This window comes from Excalfactoria chinensis, chromosome Z (assembly GCF_039878825.1).
Source record: "Excalfactoria chinensis isolate bCotChi1 chromosome Z, bCotChi1.hap2, whole genome shotgun sequence".
NCBI lineage: Eukaryota > Metazoa > Chordata > Aves > Galliformes > Phasianidae > Excalfactoria > Excalfactoria chinensis.
This window is the reverse complement of record NC_092857.1, coordinates 417241-439280: the sequence shown is the minus strand read 5'-3', so window position 1 is coordinate 439280 and position 22040 is coordinate 417241. Positions and strand designations below refer to the sequence as shown.

At 49.3% G+C, this 22040-nt stretch overlaps 1 protein-coding gene across 2 annotated transcripts; it reads right to left on the bottom strand.

The window, feature by feature from the left end:
* Window positions 1-7026: 7026 nt before the first annotated feature.
* Window positions 7027-20975, bottom strand: FECH (ferrochelatase). 2 transcript variants are annotated; one of them, XM_072359613.1, is made up of 11 exons: window positions 20889-20975; window positions 20121-20220; window positions 19168-19287; window positions 18659-18807; window positions 14262-14396; window positions 13786-13892; window positions 13376-13474; window positions 12906-13013; window positions 11914-12078; window positions 11459-11518; window positions 7027-11018 (listed from the first exon to the last, which is right to left on the bottom strand). In XM_072359613.1, exons 1-11 carry the CDS (start codon window positions 20935-20937, stop codon window positions 10884-10886), a joined length of 1227 nt encoding a protein of 408 aa, XP_072215714.1. In that variant the 5' UTR covers window positions 20938-20975; the 3' UTR covers window positions 7027-10883. The 2 variants fall into 2 exon arrangements, with proteins under 2 accessions (XP_072215714.1, XP_072215715.1); XM_072359614.1 differs by lacking the exon at window positions 20889-20975 and adding an exon at window positions 20449-20619.
* Window positions 20976-22040: the final 1065 nt, after the last annotated feature.

Here is a 22040-nt window from a genome sequence, read left to right as displayed (position 1 = left end):
CTTTCTTCCCGTTGGATTTTTTTGTTTGTTTGTTTGTTAATTATGGATTGAGGAAAAGTTGCAGAATGAGCCCAAAGTTTACAGTTTCATATTTTGCTGAAGAAACAATCTGTGTTAATTTGCTCTGTTGGAAAAAAAAGAAAAAAAAAAAAAGAAAAAAAGCAAAAAAAAAGCAAAAAGCAAAAAAAAATTATTTTCTACATTTGTGCTACTTGGTCTGAACAGCGAATTGTTCTGTGTTACCGTGTAGTTTTATAATTAGCCACTGCCAATCAGTGCTATCATTTTTATGCATGAGACAAAAAAACTTCTTAGCAATGTGATGCATCGTGGTTCTTAATGGCAACTTCTTTTCTTAAATTTGAAGATAGATCTTTTGGTTTAATGGTATTTATTTATGCATGGGAGCCTGTTATCTGTTAGCAGTCGTGGAGCAGTCGTGTATACATTTAAACTGCGAAAACGTGCACAGTTTTGCCTCGTACAATGAAGTACCGATAAATACCAATATTTAGATCCGAGCTACTTGTGTTTGGAATGCAACCAAACCAAACCGAACCCCAGTTAAAACTCAATTGTAATTTGAGGAGAATTTGACCATCCGGCAGTTTTGCCCAGCCGATTTATAAGCAGTCATTAGAAAACACATTGCACTGACGGCGGAGCTAGCTGTGCATCTTCTCTGGAAAAAAAACCCAAACAAAAGCAGTTCCTTTGGCTTTATGGCCAAGCCAAGGCTGGCTGTGGGCTCCCTGTGGGCACTGTTGCTCCCGTTGTGTCCCCACTGCCACCCTCCCTTGGTCAGCATTGGTCACAGTGCTCTGTGCCCATTCAAGCTGCCGTCCCTGCCATTGGTGAGTGTTGCTCTTGAGAGCTTCCGCTGTAACAGATTTACTGTCCATTACATCCTGGTCCAGACTGTCACATGAACCGAAGTCACCAATGGCACTGAGCATAAAGCCAAACCAACTACTGAGTACACTTTACTTTGCATAGAAGAGTGCAACTTAGGGAATGGGAAGTACGGAAGTCGCAGTCTTCTAATGAGACATCTGGAGTTAACGTCTGTAGGGTGTTTATATCGTCTGTCATTAAGGGTATATTAGAGATGTGCTTTCATTAGTGCAAAGAATCATATTTTTATTTGGCCTTATAAAGTAGATTGTGACAATGAAAGCTTTGTAATATAGTCTGTTTATTTTTCTTTCTCGTTTATCTGCCAAAGACAGTAATAGATACAAGAATCTTAAAACAGGATCTTTCTTTTCTTTCCGTAAGACAGTTAATGATTGTAATTGCGTTTAATCTTCCAGAAAGCTTTATATGTTCTTCCGCAATAAGCAGAATCAGTGTTAGTTTCAGTAAACCCACCCCACGCTACCAGACCCCATAGACTCACACGCAAGCACAGTATTTGCACTGCTCCACGTTAATTCTTGTGCATTGTTCAGTCCGGAGGAACGAGGGCTGTGTGAGACAATGGCAGTGGGCGCTGCTGTGCTCAGCAGTATGCGGTCCAGCTTACCAAAACTTTCCAAGGTACTCGTATTATGAAATCCAAGGTATATTTTATTATGCCATTTTATGTCCTTTTTTAACTTTGTGGAAGGTGATATGTTGAACTGAGTGTAAGCTGAGTTTTTCAGACAAATAAAGTAGCTAAAGAGTGAATGTTATTTTATCATTAAAGGGTTTTTACTCAATGATTTGTGCCAATAGATGTCCTTTATCCTAATGACAAGTACTGCGTTGTTTTAAAATTTTTATTTATAGCTATTGATGTAAAACCCACACACCCATATTATTTGCCAAAGTTCAATAAAAGAGGAAAACAACCCTTGTGCTTTCTTGTGCACTGAGCTGTCCCTGTTTGTTCCACGCACTCTCACGGTGAGCAGCAGGGGTCCTCCTGCAGGTGCAGGTCAGAGCATGAAAGGACCCTGTCCTGAACACGTCCCGCTCACCCTGTGCTGAAGCCAGGGGCAGTGCTAGGACAGGCCAAAGGTGCATGGGAAAAAGCTGCCACATTCATGCTGGGAGTGCAGCTTGTGTTGCTAACGCAAGCCTGAATGTTGCCAGATGTGAATTGTAATGGAGAAAACAAAAGCACAGTATGAAGAACGGACCATTAGGAAACCTTCTCTCCCAGGCTGCATCCCACAGATATTCCCCAGTGCATTCACCTGCACTCCTTCTGCTCATCACGTGCAGCGTGGTGCACCCACACTGCCCACAGCACTTGGGTCCTTGCAGGACAGAGAGCTGGAGCATGAGGAGTTAAGGTCTGCAAGGGAAAAATATAAGACATACCTGCCCTAATTATGCAGAGCTGAAAATGAAACAGCACGGTGTTTATACTTGGTAGCTCTGTAGCTCTTGAGAAGGTTTTTTTTGCAGTGAAACATTAATTTTCCCTCCATCTATGGACAAATCTTTCCTCCTCATAATAAGTGGCTAAAATGCAGAAAATTGAAAAAGAACCACAAAACAAAAATAATAATAAAAAAAAGCACTTCCCTATGTTTATTTCTTAAAAAGCAAACACACAAACAAAACAAAACTAATGCAGCATGAAGATGGCACTTCCTCCCTTACTCTTTTGGCTGGATTCATTCTATTTGCATCACCGTCATTACAAGTCAGTGCTACACAGTTTGTAACTAATGTCAAATAACTGCATTAATTCACCTGTGGTGGATCACAGTTCTGCTGTCCCCTCTGCCAAGATAAGCACCGACTTTCTCAGAAGGTCCTTCAATCCCTCCTACACAAAGCTGACAATTAAATATAGATCATAAAAGAACTGAGCCACAGAATGGCTCGGGTTGGTTTGGAGGCGTCCCTTAAGATCAAAGAACCATAGAGTAACAGAACAAGTTGGGTTGGAAGGGTTCTTAAAGATCACAGAACCATGACATGGTTGGGTTGGGAGGGACCCCAGAGCCCCCAGCCCCGCTCCTGCTGTGGGCTGGCTGCCTCCCCAGCTCAGGCTGCCCAAGGCCTTGGGTACCTCCATGGATGGGGCACCCACAGTTCTGTGAGCAGCAGTGCCAAAGCCTTACTGCCCTCTGGGTAAAAAATTTCCTTCTCATGTCTGACCCAAATCTCACCTCTTTTAGCTCAAACTTATTTCTCCCTGTCCTGATGCTTTGTGGCTAGCAGGCTCAGATGATGCTTTCAGTGACAGTGATGTCATGCCCACACTTAGGGCTGCAGAGGGACTGGGTGGGGGCAAGAACACTGAGAGCAAAAAAATAACATATAGTGACTGCAGTGAAACTAAGGCAGCCTGCAGCAGGTCATTCCCATTTCACTGTGGGACTACAAGGCTCAGGAACACCTTTTCAAAGTACTTGATAATGGCCACAGTAGGCAACATGGGGACACCATGGGCAGCACAGGAAGGTTGGTGCCCAGCTGGAAACAGCCAGGTTGGTGCCTCCAGTAAAGGGAAGAGAGGGCTGTGCTGCAGGAGGAACCTGTTGGGATGATTCCACACGCGGATAAAACCTCAGTGAGTGACTCAAGGGCACATCTGAAAACAGCATAATAATGGCAGGAAGCCATAATATATTAAACCAGAAGATTAAAACAAACAAGGGCATTTTGGATCAGATTACACGCTGCTTTCCTCACGTCTGACAGCAGAAGAAATGAAAGGCAGTAAAAGACAATCGGAGACCATAACGGTCTGATAGTTCGGCCATAAAAGTGCTGTGGGAGTGCTGCTCCCAGCACCCAGGAGCATTGCACTGAGTGCTCATTTAGAACTGCCTTGGAAATGCAACGTACTTGCTTTGAGAAATGCCATTAGGCCTCAGTTGTGGGCAATGTTCACACGTCATGGATCATCCTTAAAAGCGACAGGGCCATGGCGTGAACTGCTCATATGAGAGTTTACAAGAAAACAATGGCTTTGGAATGCTCTTCCAGCTTTGTTCGAGCAGCAGCATTACACACATTTCCACAAGTCTTTATGCCAGAGAAGATGACATTTCCTCAGCCAGCAAGGCTTGCCACGTGACCTATACAATATATATGTCACAAAGCACACAAAATATGAGCACCTCTTCTGTACACATTAGGTGTACAAAACTTATCCTTAACTGACCACGTGCATACGTGATCACGTAGTATGCACACAATATGATATAGTAACAGAGTGGATAGCACACAGATCAGACTGTTCTTGTCTTAATAGCTTTGACATCTTTAATGCTTTTAAGTTGTGTAGATGACTTACCTGAGTGCATAGCAGGAAGACAGCTGTGAAGTGCTGGAGTGCTGCCATGGGGTCAGAGCTGACCAGGTTCCAAGTCCTGAGCTCCAGAAGGAAGGGAAGGAAGGGAAGGAAGGGAAGGAAGGGAAGGAAGGGAAGGAAGGGAAGGAAGGGAAGGAAGGGAAGGAAGGGAAGGAAGGGAAGGAAGGGAAGGAAGGGAAGGAAGGGAAGGAAGGGAAGGAAGGGAAGGAAGGGAAGGAAGGGAAGGAAGGGAAGGGAAGGAAGGAAGGAAGGAAGGGAAGGAAGGGAAGGAAGGGAAGGAAGGGAGGGGAGGGAAGGGAGGGAAGGAAGGGAAGGAAGGGAAGGGAAGGAAGGAAGGGAAGGAAGGGAAGGAAGGGAAGGAAGGGAAGGAAGGGAAGGAAGGGAAGGGAGGGAAGGGAGGGAAGGGAGGGAAGGGAGGGAAGGGAGGGAAGGGAGGGAAGGGAGGGAAGGAAGGGAAGGAAGGGAAGGAAGGGAAGGAAGGGAAGGAAGGGAAGGGAGGGAAGGGAGGGAAGGGAGGGAAGGGAGGGAAGGGAGGGAAGGGAGGGAAGGGAGGGAAGGGAGGGAAGGAAGGGAAGGAAGGGAAGGAAGGGAAGGAAGGGAAGGAAGGGAAGGAAGGGAAGGAAGGGAAGGAAGGGAAGGAAGGGAAGGAAGGGAAGGTAGGGAAGGAAGGGAGGGGAGGGAAGGGAGGGAAGGAAGGGAAGGAAGGGAAGGAAGGGAAGGAAGGGAAGGAAGGGAAGGGAAGGAAGGGAAGGAAGGGAAGGAAGGGAAGGGAGGAAAGGAAGGAAAGGAAGAAAAGGAAGGGAAGGAAGGGAAGGTAGGGAAGGAAGGGAAGGAAGGGAAGGAAGGGAAGGAAGGGAAGGAAGGGAAGGAAGGGAAGGAAGGGAAGGAAGGGAAGGAAGGGAAGGAAGGGAAGGAAGGGAAGGAAGGGAAGGAAGGGAAGGAAGGGAAGGAAGGGAAGGAAGGGAAGGAAGGGAAGGAAGGGAAGGAAGGGAAGGGAAGGAAGGAAGGAAGGAAGGGAAGGAAGGGAAGGAAGGGAAGGAAGGGAGGGGAGGGAAGGGAGGGAAGGAAGGGAAGGAAGGGAAGGGAAGGAAGGAAGGGAAGGAAGGGAAGGAAGGGAAGGAAGGGAAGGAAGGGAAGGAAGGGAAGGGAGGGAAGGGAGGGAAGGGAGGGAAGGGAGGGAAGGGAGGGAAGGGAGGGAAGGGAGGGAAGGGAGGGAAGGAAGGGAAGGAAGGGAAGGAAGGGAAGGAAGGGAAGGAAGGGAAGGAAGGGAAGGAAGGGAAGGAAGGGAAGGAAGGGAAGGAAGGGAAGGTAGGGAAGGAAGGGAGGGGAGGGAAGGGAGGGAAGGAAGGGAAGGAAGGGAAGGAAGGGAAGGAAGGGAAGGAAGGGAAGGGAAGGAAGGGAAGGAAGGGAAGGAAGGGAAGGGAGGAAAGGAAGGAAAGGAAGAAAAGGAAGGGAAGGAAGGGAAGGTAGGGAAGGAAGGGAAGGGAAGGAAGGAAGGGAAGGAAGGGAAGGAAGGGAGGGGAGGGAAGGAAGGGAAGGAAGGGAAGGAAGGGAAGGTAGGGAAGGAAGGGAAGGAAGGGAAGGAAGGGAAGGAAGGGAAGGAAGGGAAGGAAGGGAAGGAAGGGAAGGAAGGGAAAGAAGGGAAGAAAAGGAATGAAGATACTGGCTGGACAAGTGGGCTCCAAGAACCCTGACCAACAAATGCCATGCCTGCTGTAATACTGGGCATCAAAGCACATAAAGGAATTTAAAATAACACACCCCATGATCTCTGTACGGATCCCATTTGGTCTCAGACCAGGTCACAAATTCCTGAATGATCTTTAAAGTTTTAAGTCACAAACCGTTTTCAAAGCACTCCTCACATCTTCCAGCACTTCACTCACAAAAGCCAACATGAACCAAGCAGGGTCCAAACCCAGATGTCACGGCATGCCATCGGCTCAGTGTGGAATGCAAGGAGAAATCCACTCCCCCTGGTGCTGCTGCAGCTTTCTGCTCAGCAGATCCAGGCTCTGTGCTCAGGCAATGCCCGGATCTGGGCTGTGGTTCTTTTGGGTGCTTTTTGAAGATTCTGAGCAACCTGGATTAAGCTGTAGATGTTCCTGTTCACTGCAGAGGAGTTGGACCAGATGATCTTCGAAGATCCTCTCCAGCTGAAACGATTCTAAGATTTATGGCACTGCACTGCCTGGGAAGCTTCATTCTCCCTTTAGGCAGCCCAAGAGCTCAGGAAACCATTCCAGGACTCCATTCTCCACTCAGGCTCCTGTTCTGCTACACTGCTCACACCAACCCTAAAGTCACACTTAGTAGCTTAATTTCTTCCTAGCTCTGGCAATGGAAGCAAAGTGCTGCCGTTTAATTTAACAAGCTGTCTTCTGCTACAAAACATGCAGATGTAATTGCTCAAGTGGGCATGTGGACTTGGAATGAAACTCTTACCCCAGCCAAACCCAATGGCAGCCGATTGCCCCAGCCACTCTTCAGCATCTGCTTCTCTCCCTCCCACCCATCACATCCAGTAATGAGAGCTCACTAATGGATCTGCTTAAGGATACAACTACTCTCATCACTGTCCTAAAAAATAATCAATCAAGCACTTAATTTTTAGCATAAGAAATAAGACGCCTGGAGACCGTTAACTGATAACTAAATAGATCCATGATTTGCAGGTGGGCTTTGGAACCAGTGTGAAGCTTCACACACCAATAAGGCACCAAAAGGGCTCTCACTGAAATACACAGCTCAGCAATTTTCCTCCAAAAGTCTTTAATTGAAATTCCATTGTTACGGTACATGACACACAGCAAGGTTATACAAATTGTTACATTACATGGAAGTCCTCGTTGAATCCGAAACAAACGTGGTAGACTAAACGCAAGTATTTGTGCACATCTGGCATGAAACGACCAAAGAAACATCTCTCTCCTCTACACCTCAAACTCTGTGCTGATTTCCGTCTCTCTCTCAGTGTGGCAGAAGAGGAACACAAGATGAGCATCCAAATATTCCAAAGAAAACCCCTCTGACCCCAGCTCACCGAAATTATCCCCGCGCTGTTCAGTGTTACAGCGCCGCTCCTGGAAGCTGTCCTGTTTGCTAAGATGCAGCCAGGTTTCAGGGAACTCTGAAGGAGTAAAACGTCACCCACACTCCCACCCTGCTGCACGTTGCCAAGGCAAATGGAAATGACAAACACTCGCAGCAGAAGTTCTGCACGAGGAGTGTAACTGATAATGAAGTCAAGCTAGATTACTGCCAGAGGATGGCAGCCTCCCCAGTGCTGACAATTCCATGCGCTTGGATCAATTCAATAAGAGCAATGTGCTCAGGATCTGACAAGACCAGGTCCTGAGTTAATAGCACCAAATGCTGAAAATCTGTCAGAGGGGGGAAACGGAATGCGCAGCAGCAGGACTCAGAGTACAGCCTCCCAAATGCAGCAGCTACAAAGCACCACAGAGTGTGGATGGCAGGAAGGCACAAGAATGGAGGGGAAAATGCCCCCAAGCACATCCCCTGACCACAAACAGGACCTGGGGCAGCAGCTCGGATGTGGACAGACAGCTTGGAAGCATCCAAAGGAAGGTCAAGTGTATTCCGCTGCTGAAAGACACAGTGGGAAATGCCCCCAGACGAAGCCCAGGACCAGGAGATCTCGACGGCAGATAAATTCCCACTGTGTCAGTCTCTTCGGTTTCATTTTTCTGATTTATTTCTAAGTGCAAGGGAAAGAAACTGATTCCTATGAAAAACAGGAGCAGAGCTTGCTCAGAAAGCTTTCTGACAGGCCCTTGGTGCTGCTCTAAGATGAAATAACGTGTGCTAAATAACAGGACAGGGTGATATCACAAGAAACTATTCAGGAAAATGAAATAACCCACCGGCCGTATGTGACGTGATCCATCTGCTAAAAGCTGGAAAATTAAGTGATTTCTGCATTATGGTCTGATAGCAACAATGGCTAAAGACGCTTAGTAATTATCTCGCTTGCGGTTAGCTCACTAAAAAGTGCATTTTAAATACCTTTTATGTAATGCCTCATAATTAGTGCCAGCTAGTATTTTCAGTACTCTCTCCAGTATGGAAATAAAAAGCCAATCTGTATTTATTGCACTGCAACGATCATGTAAAGTTAACCTTCGGTTCCCAGCTTCGGAGGTGGCCGCAGCCATCAGGTGGTAGGAACGGGGCATGAGCAGAAAGGGTTGACAAAGCCCTCTGCCACCCACCCACAAGCATTACACAGGGAAGTGGGGATTGAGTGGAGTCTTTTATGGCTGGGTTGGGTGATCCTGTGGGTCTTTTCCAACCTTGGTGATTCTATGATTCCTCCAACGAGAGACGTAAGGCCAGAGCTCGCTGCCCACACTCGCTACTAACTTCATCATTCTTTTGGCATCGACTTGAAGTCTTTCCATGGAAGTTTCAGCCCTACATGATGCAATGACCCTGCTGACTGCACCTGGGCAGGGATCAGCTTCCTGCTCCTTCTTCCTGCTGGGACACCAAGCAGAGCCCAGGGGCTGAGCAGAAGGCAGGAGGGAGCCAACCTCCCAGCAGCACTGCAGGCATTCAGGTGCCCTCTGCGCCAAGAGAGCTGAAAAGTATGAAGGCAACCAAGGCTCCTGGAGAGAGACAGCTTTGGCTGACAGCACCTGTCTGCCATGCCACTGGTCCTACTCAACACTCAAGAGCCTGCTCTCTACTCGTGTCCAATACAGGGAAAAACTGCCCTACAGACTCTCACGCTGTTTGAAAACAACACATTTCTGCTAATCAGAGAGCACTGAAAGCACAGCAAGGTTCTGGAAGCCACAGCCCTGGGCAGAGCATGCTGCCACCCGGGCACCTGCAGGCCTGTCCCTGCTTCTCCTGCCCCAAGAGGAGGCACACATACTGCAGGCAGAGGAAGATTTCTGTGCTACAGCAGCAACACAGCAGGCTCTGGTGCTGAGGACTAAGCCTGTCTCACCAGAGCCGCACTGGGAGCTACAGGCTGGCAGTGGGGGGGTTTCAGTCAACCCTTGAGGCATATGAGGCCGTGGATGCTCATGGGGCAAGATTTGTGTTGCTCCATGGCAATGCCCAGGCTGCTGGCTGGCCAACACAGTGGCCATTTACTTTTTTAATATCCCCTAGTTAACTCTTCTAGCATAAAACAGAACAAGATAAGTCCCTGTTATACCAACACAGTTCCATTAGTTTTTTGAACAATCCCATCCTTGAAAGATCAGGGATTCAAACTGCTCCTGCCTCGGTTACATAAGCAAAAATTACTGCCCAAGCAGCAAGCTATCTGCTTCCCAAACCTCACAGAGAGCTGCCATCACCGCTTTACAGAACACCCTGAATTGCCACAGGACTGGCACGTCAGTGCTGATTAAGCCCTAAAAGCTCTGTCACTCCATGGAACTGCTGCTGCTTAGGAGTGGATGCAGGAGCTCCGGTGCAGCCAGACTCCTGCCCAATGAGCAATGAGCACAGGTGAGCTACGAGTGCAGCTGCAGGCTCACCACTGGTGCCAGAAATTGAGCAGATGGAATTCAGCTCCTGACAGAGGTATGCTAAGAACACAGCCGTCAGCGTGAGGGGCAGCCTGCTCTCCTCTCACTGAGTGCTTGGACATCTGCAATGTAAATGACTCTTCATTTATCATCTCACTTTTAAATAGCATCATCAATTAAGCTAGATGAATTGTACCTATGTAATTCCATAGCATCCACAAAAACCACAGGGCTGTGACACAGCAGAATGCACAAAGCAGATCTATAAACCTGCTGGAAAACAAGCCCAACTTCCTACACTTACTTAACCAGAGAAAGCCCTTTTTAATAATGATAAAAAAAAGCCATTTTGCTTAGAAGATGAGCCAAGATGTTTCAGTGTGTGCTGGATTGAAACGCGCGCTGTGCATTCGGCAGCATCAGCAACCAGAATTATTTCTTTACGCTTTGCAAATGCAGGGGTTTTCCTGCAGGTGACGAGTGGTTTTCTCTTCTAGAAAATGTAAACAAACCTTATGAGTTCTAAGCTTTCACGGGAAGTTTCTAGCAGGAGAAAACAAAATAAAACCTTATCTTTAAGTTCTAAAAAAAAACAGACACGTTATTGAAAAAGCATTAGAGGTCACTTGATCTTCCAACCCAGCTGAAGTCAGAAGAAGCAACTGGTGGCTACACTAATTATGCTATGCCTATAAACAAAAACAATTGTACGCTTGATCTGGAAATTAATGCACTCATGACAAAATTGCATACAAGTAAATCCCTGCATAGGAAATAGAAGCCAACCTGTATAAAAGCCCTGTTGGTTTTGTTTGTTTGTTTGTTTGTTTTTAAGTTTTTCAGTGCATACTCATGCTAAGTCCAATCAGAATCAGACGAGATGAGACCTTTCCACATCTCCCAGGATAAAACCACTTGCTACAAACACTTCTTAAACAAAGGATACATAAGAAAAAAAAAAAAAACTAAAAAAAACCCAAAACTAAATCAAATTCTCCTCACTGCTCTATGAGGTTACCATTGCTGGGACTACCAGAATAAGGATGTAGCACAGGAGAGCTTGGCCAAGCATTGCTTCACCAGGACAGTTCCTGCACAGGACAGCCTGCCCGTCACAGCTGCTGGTTGGTGAAGAAGGCTTTGGTCTCCCTGCAGACAGGATTCACGCAGAGCGGGCAGCAGAGCGTCAGCTGCTTGGAGCAGATCTCATTGGACTGGATGTGCGAGCAGACCAAGTCTGCCAGGGCCTGAAAGAGAGGTAATTAAAAACACAGCGGTGAGCAAACCTCCCTGCAGAAAACCAAGAAACGCTGGAACACGTGTCACCCAGACTGGTGAGGCTGCCAGATGCACATCTGTCAGTCTTGGTTATTTTTCAGTACCCTTGAACCATCCCCAAACTGTTTCAGGAGAAAATCCTGCTTTAAAACTGTGTTGATCTGGTAGCCTACAATAAACATTCCACTAAAAGAGAACTACTACAGAAGGCAAAACTTCTCCTTTGTCAAAGCAAAACTTCTGGAACTGTACTTTTAAAAAATATGTGGCAAACAGAAGCACTTTGTGATACACAGACTAAGTCTGAGGATTTCTATTTCTTGTGCTTAAAATCTACAAGAAGAAATCCACAGTGTGGCAGGAAATACACAGCTGCAAGCTTTAGTAACTACTGCATCGAAAAAGATACCTTAGAGAACAGTGGGTTTCCATTAAGTGACTCTGCTCTTCTGATGTTTTCAACGCCACACTGAAGGAAAAACAAGGAGAGAAGTTAAGTCTGTTAGGTCCTTCACTATGTTAGCCGCTAAAATCCTTTCTTCTTCACCCAGAAGCTGCTCCAAAACAATACAATGAAATATCACTATATTTTGAATACAGTAACTCAGATGAACAATTTCACTTTGCTGCCAAAAATCTGCTGATTCTTTTTTAGCAAGTTTAGAGTAAAACCCAGAAAGACAAATTCTCATCTGTTTCGTGTTGCTATAAAAACTCCTTTGAGTTCAGACTTATTTTCAATTAATAGAAAAAATAAAAAACAAAACATCCCCTAAATCATGTTGCAAAGAGAAAATTTGGAAAGAGGAAAACAACTTGGAAGTACCGCTACCCAAATAGCTACAATAACTATCAACCATTTACCTCGTGTGCTAAAACTTGGGCATACTCGATATCCAGTTCATACAGTGTTTCAATGTGGTCACTTGTAAATGCTATGGGGACCAACAACATGTTCTTCTTCCCTCTTTGGCACAGTCCTTTAATTGTCTCATCTGTTTGTGGACCAAGCCAAGGCATTGGCCCAACCTGTGAAGAATAAGAGGGGAAAAAACCTCAATAAATCACTCCTAGAAAACGCACCCACATTCTTCTTTAGCAGAACAACTCGGATTTTTAATGAGTCAATTATCGCTATTTCTCTGCTTTTCTTTTGACTCCCTCACTTTATCTGTTAGGTTTTTAGGAAAACAGACCGTCCCACTGACCTTCCATTTAAACCCCCCCATCCCAGAAGAGAGCCTGGGTTGGTCTTTCAGGAGAACTCTCCTGCACTTGCTTCCCTGGCTTTGGAAGACGTGAGCATTCAGGATGCACCAAACCCACTGAATTAGTTCAGTGACGTATTTGGTGCTGATGTGCTGCGAGATGCAGCTTAAAGAACAAAACAACGCTGGCATTGGGAGTGCAGCGCCCATGAGACATACAATTACTTGTAGTACAGGACTGTGGTAAAACTTCAGTTCCTTCTGATTTGCAGCAGTAATAATAAGCGTTCATCAAGAATAATTCAGCTTGTTTGGATTATGTGCCATCATTATAAAGAATGTTTATTTCACAGCGATAATTTCTGAAAAATTCATCTAAAAGTAACAAAAACAACCCAACGAGTGCTCAATTTTTCCTTCCAACAGAGGAAAAAAAAACCCTACCAAACTGTGTTATGAAATTATGGGACATATCGAAAATCTACATCAGATTATGCAGTGTACCAAAGAGGCAAGAAACAATGGATCGAGAGTACTTGGGAAAACTGATTTGGAATGCAGGGCTGTAGTTGTCCCAGCAGAAATACCAGGTGGAAGTGGTGAGGTGTGAGCTGCACAGCTGGCAGCACTGCTGTCCCCAGCACCCACCTTGGACTGCCAGACGAGCCGGTAGGGGTTGGAGTGGTTCAGCTTCTCCATGACTCTCTGGACAGTAGCTCCCACTTCTTGTGGATAAGGATCACCGCGGTTCACCACCTTCAACACATCAACACCAGAGCTTTTACTTCCAAGGAATACGTTTATGTCAACCTTGTCCTCACTAAGTGTGTGGGATGCTCATGAGGACACGGGCAGGGACACCAGGACATGGCTACCAGTGTCCCCACAACCCCCTCCTGCCCTGACAAAGAAACTGCAAGGGTGGATTCACTGTACACACCCCCCAACTCAACTCAGACAGCAAGGAACGTATGGATGTGGTATTTGGGGACATGGTTAGTGGGCATGGTGGAGACAGGGCAGCAGTTGGACTAGCTCTTAGAGCTCTTCCAACTTTAATGATTCTATGGTTCTCAGGTTCTGGCCTAATGGTCACAGAGCAGCCTGATGTAACTCACAGACATGGGGAGCGAGTGGGCCGAGAAAAGGATGACGACATCTTTCCTTTTGTCCGGTGGAAACAGGTCCAGTTCCTTCTGTATGTGATCAGCAAAGCACTGGTCAGGAAACAAAAAGGTGAAGGCCTGGATCAGGAATCATTAAAAGGTAACACGTGCTCACAAACAAGATGGCAGCTTCCACACAACAGGCTGCCTTACAAACGTCCTAATTCCTAGGAGCATTGACAAACAGGCGGATCTCTGTCTATGCTAGCTATGGGCTAAGCAGGCATTTGGGCTGGTGGCCTCTAGAGGTCCCTTCCTGCCAACTGTGCTGTGATAACACCAATACTTCAGGTCACTTTCTCAAGTTGTCACGCCAAAACACCTCGCATGAAATATCCATCTAGCAGTGCACAGATCCGTACCTGTATGAGCAGGGGGTGTGTGGGCCATCGGTCAATGATACTCCACTTCATCTTTGGCTTCTTCCCCTTTTTGTTGTAGTAGCGATAAATAGCATTTAAGCTGCTTCCTGAAATACAGAGAATTAGGGACAGAAGTTTGTCCACGGAATCAGCACACTGTCAGATGATAACAGCCTTGTAGGAAAGCACTGCTATATTTTAACACGCCATACATGCTTTAAATCACAGCTGAGAGCATCAGAGGGAAAAGAACATCTTGTAGCCAAGACTGACTTGCTAAAGCATTCCTTAACAAAAGAACTGTTGGAGTTTCCATTGAGAAAGCTTACTCAGAGGTGCTCCCGGGCTTCAGTTTCTATTACTCTACAGCAAACACAAGGCTATCCTGAGCTAAGAAGTTCCTACATGAAATTCAGAACGACATTAAACACAGAAGACCTTGAAGTCCACAGCGGAGGTCTCCCACAAGCTCTCACCTGTGGTGGAGCAGCTGTACTGTGGGTACTGCGTGAAGGCGATGGCCCTCTCGATGCCGTCATCCTCCATCTCCTCGATCGCTTCCTCTGTCAGAGGGTGCACGTATCGGAAGCCAATGTAGTACTTGTGGGGTGCTGCCAGACAAAACAGGAAGAGAAACTGCAGGAAAAGCATCTGCCACTAACTCCCGGTAAATAACTGCTCGCTCACAAGTACAGTGCACAGACACAGGCAGACCTACCTAAATGGAAAACAAATAAGACTCTATTACCTTGCCTCTAGTTAACCCTATTAAAAAGCAAAGTTAAAACGATGATGCAGCTGCATTGGCTGCCATGCTGGTGAGCCCGCTCTGCCTGCCAGCCCACAGGACCAGGGGCTGCCTCAGATTGAGATCAGGGTGCTCAGGAGGGGCACAGATTCTTCCATCTCTGGTTTGTTTTTCACGGAGATATTCGTGCCTTTAAACACTTCATTTTGGAGGCAATCCTGTTCTCTCCAAAGGCATTTCAGGTTTTACCATTTTCCAACTCTAATCTTTATAGGCTGTCAGCTTCGGGGCTTTTTGTTTGTTTTGTTTTAAGTGAAAGACAGAGGCTTCTAGAACAAGCCCAAAGTCTCTTTTTCATAGTTTCCAGGTCACTAGCTCTGAAGAAACCTGTCACAGGTTTCTGAAGGAAGCAGACGTCCTGTGCTTGTTCTGCTCTCCGTAGGTTTAGGCAGGATTCAGAAAGCAGGTTTAGCCGGCCCCAGCTCTTTGCAGGAGGCAAGAGAGCTCCCAGCTGGGAGAAGCAGCAAGTCCTGAGCCGCCTTCAGGTCACCTGCGGGGTAACCTTGAGCTTATTTAAACATTATTAAAATCAAAACTCTGACAAACCAGAGCAAAGATACCAGGAGTTTAACACAGGAAAGGAGACGCTGGGAAAAAATGATAACCAATGTGGGAACTTGTTGCAATACTCTCATGTTGCTGTGCTCTGTCCTGGGTCACAGGTGGCAAAGGGCAGGCTTTCACACGTGTACACATGTTCCAGTTGTTGTTACAGTCAGAATGAGGATGACAAGGCAGCTCCTTCAGCAAAGAGCTGCCAATCTGAGCAGCATCGCGGCTCCCTCATCTTGGGAGCTTCCACTCTGCTGACAAGGGAATCTCAGCTAAAACACAGCTTGGTAGAAATGGCAGGAGTCCTTAAAACTGAAAAGAGTGAAAAAGGCAAAATGCATCTTCTTGAAGTCTAGTTACCATCACAAGACGTTAGCCTATTTGATACTGGCACTAGACAAACAGACATGGATTTTCCTGTCATCATATTTGTATGATTTATTCCTATAGACCATTGAGCCTACCCGGCCCTGTTCATTCAGAGCAGAAGAACTCCTGTTTATTTTCAGGCTGCTGCCTGTAACAATAAAGCTTCGTTTTAAAATTATATTGTTCCCAGATGACATTGGCGAGGCTGTTTATTTATTACTTGATCTTAGTCCCATTGCCAAAGTGTAACACGTCAAACGTATCCCATGAGTCAGTAAACTGATTTATATGTATAGAAGGAAACTTTACCGATCCTGTCTAGCTTGAGCTCTTCACCAGCTGCAAGTACACAAATTACTGCAAGCTCCAGCCCCACCAGAAGGCCAGATCGAGGCAACAACAGCATGCAGTGCACTAGTTTTTTGCCCTGAGTTTCACGTCACATAGTCACAAGCCACAGGTTACTCATTAACAGGGCTCAGGGCTGTAAGCAGCGCCCTGACACAGCACTAACACACACAGCTCAGCTTGGATCCACACCCGGCTCAAGCTGTTCTGAAGCAGCACAGTGTCGGTATCACGACCAGGTTACCCAAAATGCTAAAGGGAACGGCTGGCACGTTCAGTATTTAAAACTGCAGCTACCACTGGGCAAAAACCGAAGTCTTTGAATGAATTCTCAAAGGGCTGCAGAGAGTCGGGCATGACTGTGCAAAAACCATCACCAAACAAAAGTAAGTGGGAGCGGTACCCTGAGAACAGCAGATAAACATGGTGAGCTTTATCTCCAGAACCTGTTGCAAGCCTGACCCCTCAGGGGCTGCAGCTGCTAGAACACTGCTGCCCTCCATGCCACAGAAGGGGGCACGCCTGGCTTCAGGCTTTGACTGTACTAGCAGGGACTACAGCTGGAATTAAGTGAGACAATAGCACCTGAGGGGTAAAAGAGACCAAACCCAGTCTGAATGGAGGCGTCAGTGACATGCTACATGCTGAATGAATAGGGGAATTCTGTCCCGGCCTCTCAAGAGTATTACTTTTCACCCTCCAGACACAATTGAAATGAACAAACAAACCAGCCCCAGTCTCCTACTCCTAGTCCTCTCCTATCCAAATCTGAAGAAGGAAGGCTCCACTAAGCAGCTGAGAATCTGGGAATGTATGTGGCCAGTCACAGAGGGTGACTCCCTGACACTCCAGCATCACGCTTCCAAACACACTGCAAGCAGAAGGCAACCTGCAGCAGCAACGCTGTACGGCTGCTGAGCTGAAGAGAACGAAGAGCTCTCTTTGGCTCCTCATCCTCCAGCAGTTTTCCAATGCAGAGGTTTAGTGCTCCTATTGGAGTGGCAGGATGAGAAGTATTATCTGCAGCTGACACACTGGTGAGGAGCACAGTGGGTAGCTCAGTGATCTCGTTAATTCCTCCTGCTCTCAAAGCCCGTTTGCTGCTTCAACAAAAAGCACGTTGCAAAGGCCTTCATGAACAGAGGTGATCCCCAGATGGCTCATTTCAGGCAGCCCAACCATTATGGCCCTGCCTCTCTGGCTTGTCAAAGCAGCAGTGGTTTGCTCTGTCTCTTTGTCTGTCCACTGAGCTTGTCCTGCAACACAGATGCTGAAGTTTAGCTAGACTTGTACAAACTCTACCACAAATGAGTTAAAAGCGACTCCCAGTTTTATTGGGAGTTTTAGGGAGAGCAACTGAACACCACTGCCCAGAGACGTGTGTGCTCCAACCCTGGAGGTGCCCAAGGCCAGGCTGGAGGGGCCCTAGGCAGCCTGATCCAGCGGGGGCAGCCAGAATTGCTGGCTACTATCTGCTTCTATCCATATCAAGCCATTAGGCCTTATCTCCAGCTCCTCAGGTGGGGCTCTCTACTATCCTGCTGCCAAGCCCTTCAGTGCTCAACCACAAAACCTTATCTTTTCTTCTTCCTCCTCCTGAAATGGGGCCTAGCTGCTGTTGGGTCTCTTAGCTGTTATTAGCAGTTACAGATTCAAGTTTCGAGAGCACTGAAGCAACCCACGACTTCAGAGAGACATTTCAGAGGAACACAAGACGGACCCGCACCTTTGCAGAACAACTTTGGACTCCTGACCCCCACCCGTGCAGCTCCCTGTGCTTTCAGCTCAGGCTGGCACAACATCAGCAGCCAGGATGGACAGCCAGTTTTACTCAGTGGGTGCAGACATTTGCTGTCCCAAATGACCGTCATCCTCACAGTGTGCCTTCATAAATAGTAAGAAAATTCATTACAGCTTTAGTTACATGAGGTTATCCTGCTTTTTCCAGTGGCCACAAACCTCCACCTCCTTTATGAGTGAGAATGTCACTCCACTTTTTGTCCCTTCATTAACTCACACGAAATATACTCTCCTTTCCTGTCACCTAAGACTCAAACACCTCTCCCCAGGGCAGACTTCTTCAAGCTCAAGTAAACCAAAGTATGGCACCTTGCATTAGTGCAGGCTCCAGCTGAGACTCCTGTCACCTAGCTTCAGCCATCTGAAAGCTACGTGCTTGGTCTACGACAGGCATCCAGGTTTCTTCCCACAACAGAGTGCAACAAGGGCACCTTTGGCAGGTGAGCTCCTCTCTCTGATAGTGACCTTGAGATGCACTGAACCACTCAGTATATGCCCTCTCTCCCTTGATAAGAGAAGGAAGGAGCAGAGGCCAAAAGTTCAACTCTAGCAGCTGAAGCTGGCAAGATGAAACGTGTTAGAGGTATCCATGGGTGGCTGTGACCAGGGCAGCTTTGAAACTTGTTACTCTGGGCAGAGAGGTGGCAGCTGAACCACAGCACGTGCTGGATCCAGCTGGAGAAGGTGGGTGCACATCTGGCACATGCATTACAGTGGGATGAGCACATACTGACACCAGGCTGCTCTCTGAAACCAAAGCCATCCACTGGCAGCCAAAGTAGTGACTAGAGCACAAAATTACAGCTTCATGTCTGTGGGCCCCAAGTTTTTGTGTATACTGAGAGTAAGGACGCCTGCACTGTGATTTCCTAGCAGGACCGAGAATGCTTTACACTCACAATTAAAGCTGAGAACCAAAAGCTGCTTCACAGACTTGCACATAGAACACATCAGGCCAAAGAAGCTGTCAGAAAGCAGAGAGGGGTGTACAAGTACCGGTCTGAGGAGACATGCTGTCCAGCAGTTTCACCATGCCTTCTCCCTGCACTGCCGTCCACTTCTTGATGGGCGACCCACCTCCAATCCTGCTGTACTGCTCCTGAATTCGGGGTGTGCGGCGCTTAGCGATGAACGGTGCCAGTTTACTGCAGCATTCAGAAGGAATCCATGTTAACGTCATAACCCACGTCACCTCCCACAGCCCCTAACCCAGACACATCTACTAGAGCGGGCAATGCCTCCAGCTTATAAACAAAACAACACTGCATGTTTAGTGTTCTATCCCATCGCCCTCCCAAACCCAGTAGATGACAGCAAACCACAATGTGCAGCCTAAAGCGATTGATCTTGGCACACTTTTTTCCCTGAGAACTACAGCACCATTTCCTGCACCAAAAGGTCCGAAGATTGAGCAGCCCTAATGAATGCAGACCTAAATCGAACTCCAGTTTAACGTCAGAGCCAAGCACTGAGCAGTGACCGCAACACAGACGTTCATTCCTTACTTTTGTGCTGGAAGGGTCATGAGGTCCCGGTCCAGGAAGAGGCGCAGTAAGAAGTCATGCACATCATCCAGCCTTTCTGGACCTCCCATGTTTAACATCAAGATTCCCGTTTTAGGTTTCCTATGGAAGAGATTTCAGATCCCAGTGATGTACAGTCCTTTATTTTAACTGCAAAGCAGTCACCCTGCCTGCCAGCACTCGTCTCTTGCAGCACCCTATTTAAAGCTTATGAAACCAATATGAACAACAAACGATTGCTGCACAACACAGAGATGAACTGGAAACGCACAGAGAAAACTCTCTCAGCTGTCACAGTAAGGGAAGGGACAGAGCAGTGCCCAGGGGCCATCTCAGCTGCAGGCCAGCCACAGTGCTGCCCAAAACACGCAGCACCTCCTGCAGAATGCATGCCAACACTGCTTTGTTGTCCTTCCAGGGAGGGACACCTCACTCCCAAAGCTGCAAGGGAAGCAAAGCCTGGCTGTACATCATGAGATCCTATGTGGCTGTCAGCCTTATTTCCATGGGGGTTCCCAACACAGCTTTACAGTTTCCTAGGCCTTCGGCCTCTATGTGTCAGGCACTGAGAGTGTGGCAAGCCAAGTGGGCACAAGAGGAGCCCGGGGCTGTCCTGGTGGGCTGGGACTCCTCCAGGAGGACTGATGAAGAGGCAGGAACCAGAAAGCAGAACAGCAATGTTTGCTCTGTGCCTCCTGCACTGCCTTCCTGCAGGCCTGCGCCTCATTTTGCTCAGCAGCAAACAGACACGCTGGTCTCTGCCCCGCAGACAGCGAGCGAGGCTCCGGGCACTCAGCAGCGGTGACACAAGCCAGATGCATCCCCACGGCCATTCTTTTTGCTACACAACCAGCTGCACCACGCAGGCCGTGCCGCTCACCCCCAGACAGCACAGGGTGGTGGCTGTGCCCACCCGAGCCGCCCCGCAGACTTACCGTGTTTCCGGCTCGGCCCGGGGTTTGGTGCTGGGCGCCGCCGCAGCCACCTGCCCCCTCCAGCGCAGCGGGACGCTCAGCTGCCGGCTGCCCGCCACCACTGCAAGGAGACAACGGCAGTCAGAGACCTCAGCCCTCAGGGCGGGACGCAGGAGCCGGGCCGGGACTCCGGGGAAGCTCCCAGGTGAGTCCCGAAGCACCCCGAGCAGCCCGGGACGTCCCGCAGCGCAGCCCAGCACCTGGGAGCCCAAGGCGGGCTGCGCTCCTCAGCGACAGCGCTGCCCAAAGCGCGGACCGCCCCCCACGCGCGGCTCGCAGCGGTCCGAACCGTCTGAGCGCTCCGGTCCCGACCCCGCAAACTGCGCCCGACCCCGCTCGGTCCGTCTGAAGCCCCGCGCCGAGTTCCTTCCAGAGATGACAAAGCACAAAGCCCCGCTCACGGGACGGGACGCGATGCGGCCGCGCTCAGACGGCGCTTCTCCACCCGCGGAGCGCCCGAGCCGCTGGGCTCCACCCGCCGGACCCGCGCGGAGCGCCCGGCCCTTGTTGCGGCGCGGGGCACGCGGGGCTCGGAGCGCGGCGGCCCGGGGACGCGGCTGACGCCGTTACGCAAAGGGCTCCTCCGTTGTGTAACGCGGCCGCCCGCCCGCCCCGCCGCCTCCCGGCCCCGCGCCGCGCTCCGCAGCGGGGTTCGCTCCGTCCCGCTCCGTCCCGCTCCGTCCCGCTCCGCCGCCCCCCCCCGGTACCGCCCGCACCGCCCGCACTCACGGGGTCGCGCCGCCCGGCCGGCCGCAGCCATGTTGGCGGCCGCGTGCATTCCCTCAGACGGCCCCGCCGGCCGCCGCCGCCCGCTCCGCCCAGCCCCGCCCGCCCACCCGCGGGCACACGGCGCACGCCCGCCGCAGCGGGGGCCGCCCCCGGAGCCGCCCCGGGGCTCCGCTGTGCGCGCCGGGCCCGAGGGATGCTCGGTGCCGCAAAGCGGCTGCGCTGGTGGGAGCTGCTGCCCGCATCGCCGCGCTCGGGAGGAGCCGGCGCTCGCCGCGGCCGTAACGGGTCGGGATTCCCCCGGCGCCAGGCCCGGCGCTCCCGGAGCTGCAGGCCGAGCAGCCCGGGCCCGTAATACGGAGCTGCTTCTCTCCCGTCACTCGCAGCCGCCCGGCAGCTCCGGGTCCGGCTTCGGCGAGACGCAGAGTAAAGCGACGCTGAGCTCGGAGCTGCGAGTGCAGGAGGGCGGCGGGGCCGGGGTTGGTCCTCCCACCCGAGCGTCAGACCGTGCGGGAACACTTGGAGGGGAAATGGAAGCGAGGATGAAACAGCGTTGGTTGCGTTGTTTACTCATTCTGATAATACGAAACGGAGCGGTGTTGCGTTCCAAGCAGCCGGTGTGCTCTCAGTAATGGCCACAACGCTGCAAGGGATGTGAACTTGATGGGACTTTGCAGAGGAGCCCGGATGAAGCTGCTGTGCTTTCCCCAGTGCCTGACATTACCCATGAGTACAAACAACACGAGTGGCTGTATTACCAAAAAATGAAGTCAGATGGGAAGGAGCTGGGTGTGCCACTAGCCATAATGACAACAGAAGCGCAAACATGATTAAATTAGCCCCAAGTAAGAGCTTAAAAACAAAGATTTCCTGCAGGAGAGCCTGGAAGCTGGCAGCCCAGAGAGCTGCTAGGAACACCCGTGACTGTCATCAATGTGAAACCAACAGAGAAAGCAACGACACCTGGATGACGAGGCAGGAACAGCGAGCCAGCATTAACTGGGGCAGGACTTGTCCTGAGGTGCTGCCTCGTCCCATTGGGCTGTGCTGACCCTCCTGCAGGATCCCCTTAACGGGATTTTGCTGAATTCTGTGCCCTCTCCCATTTCTGGGCCTGCCCAGCCTCTGCACTACCAGCAATTAGGGAATGGCGTA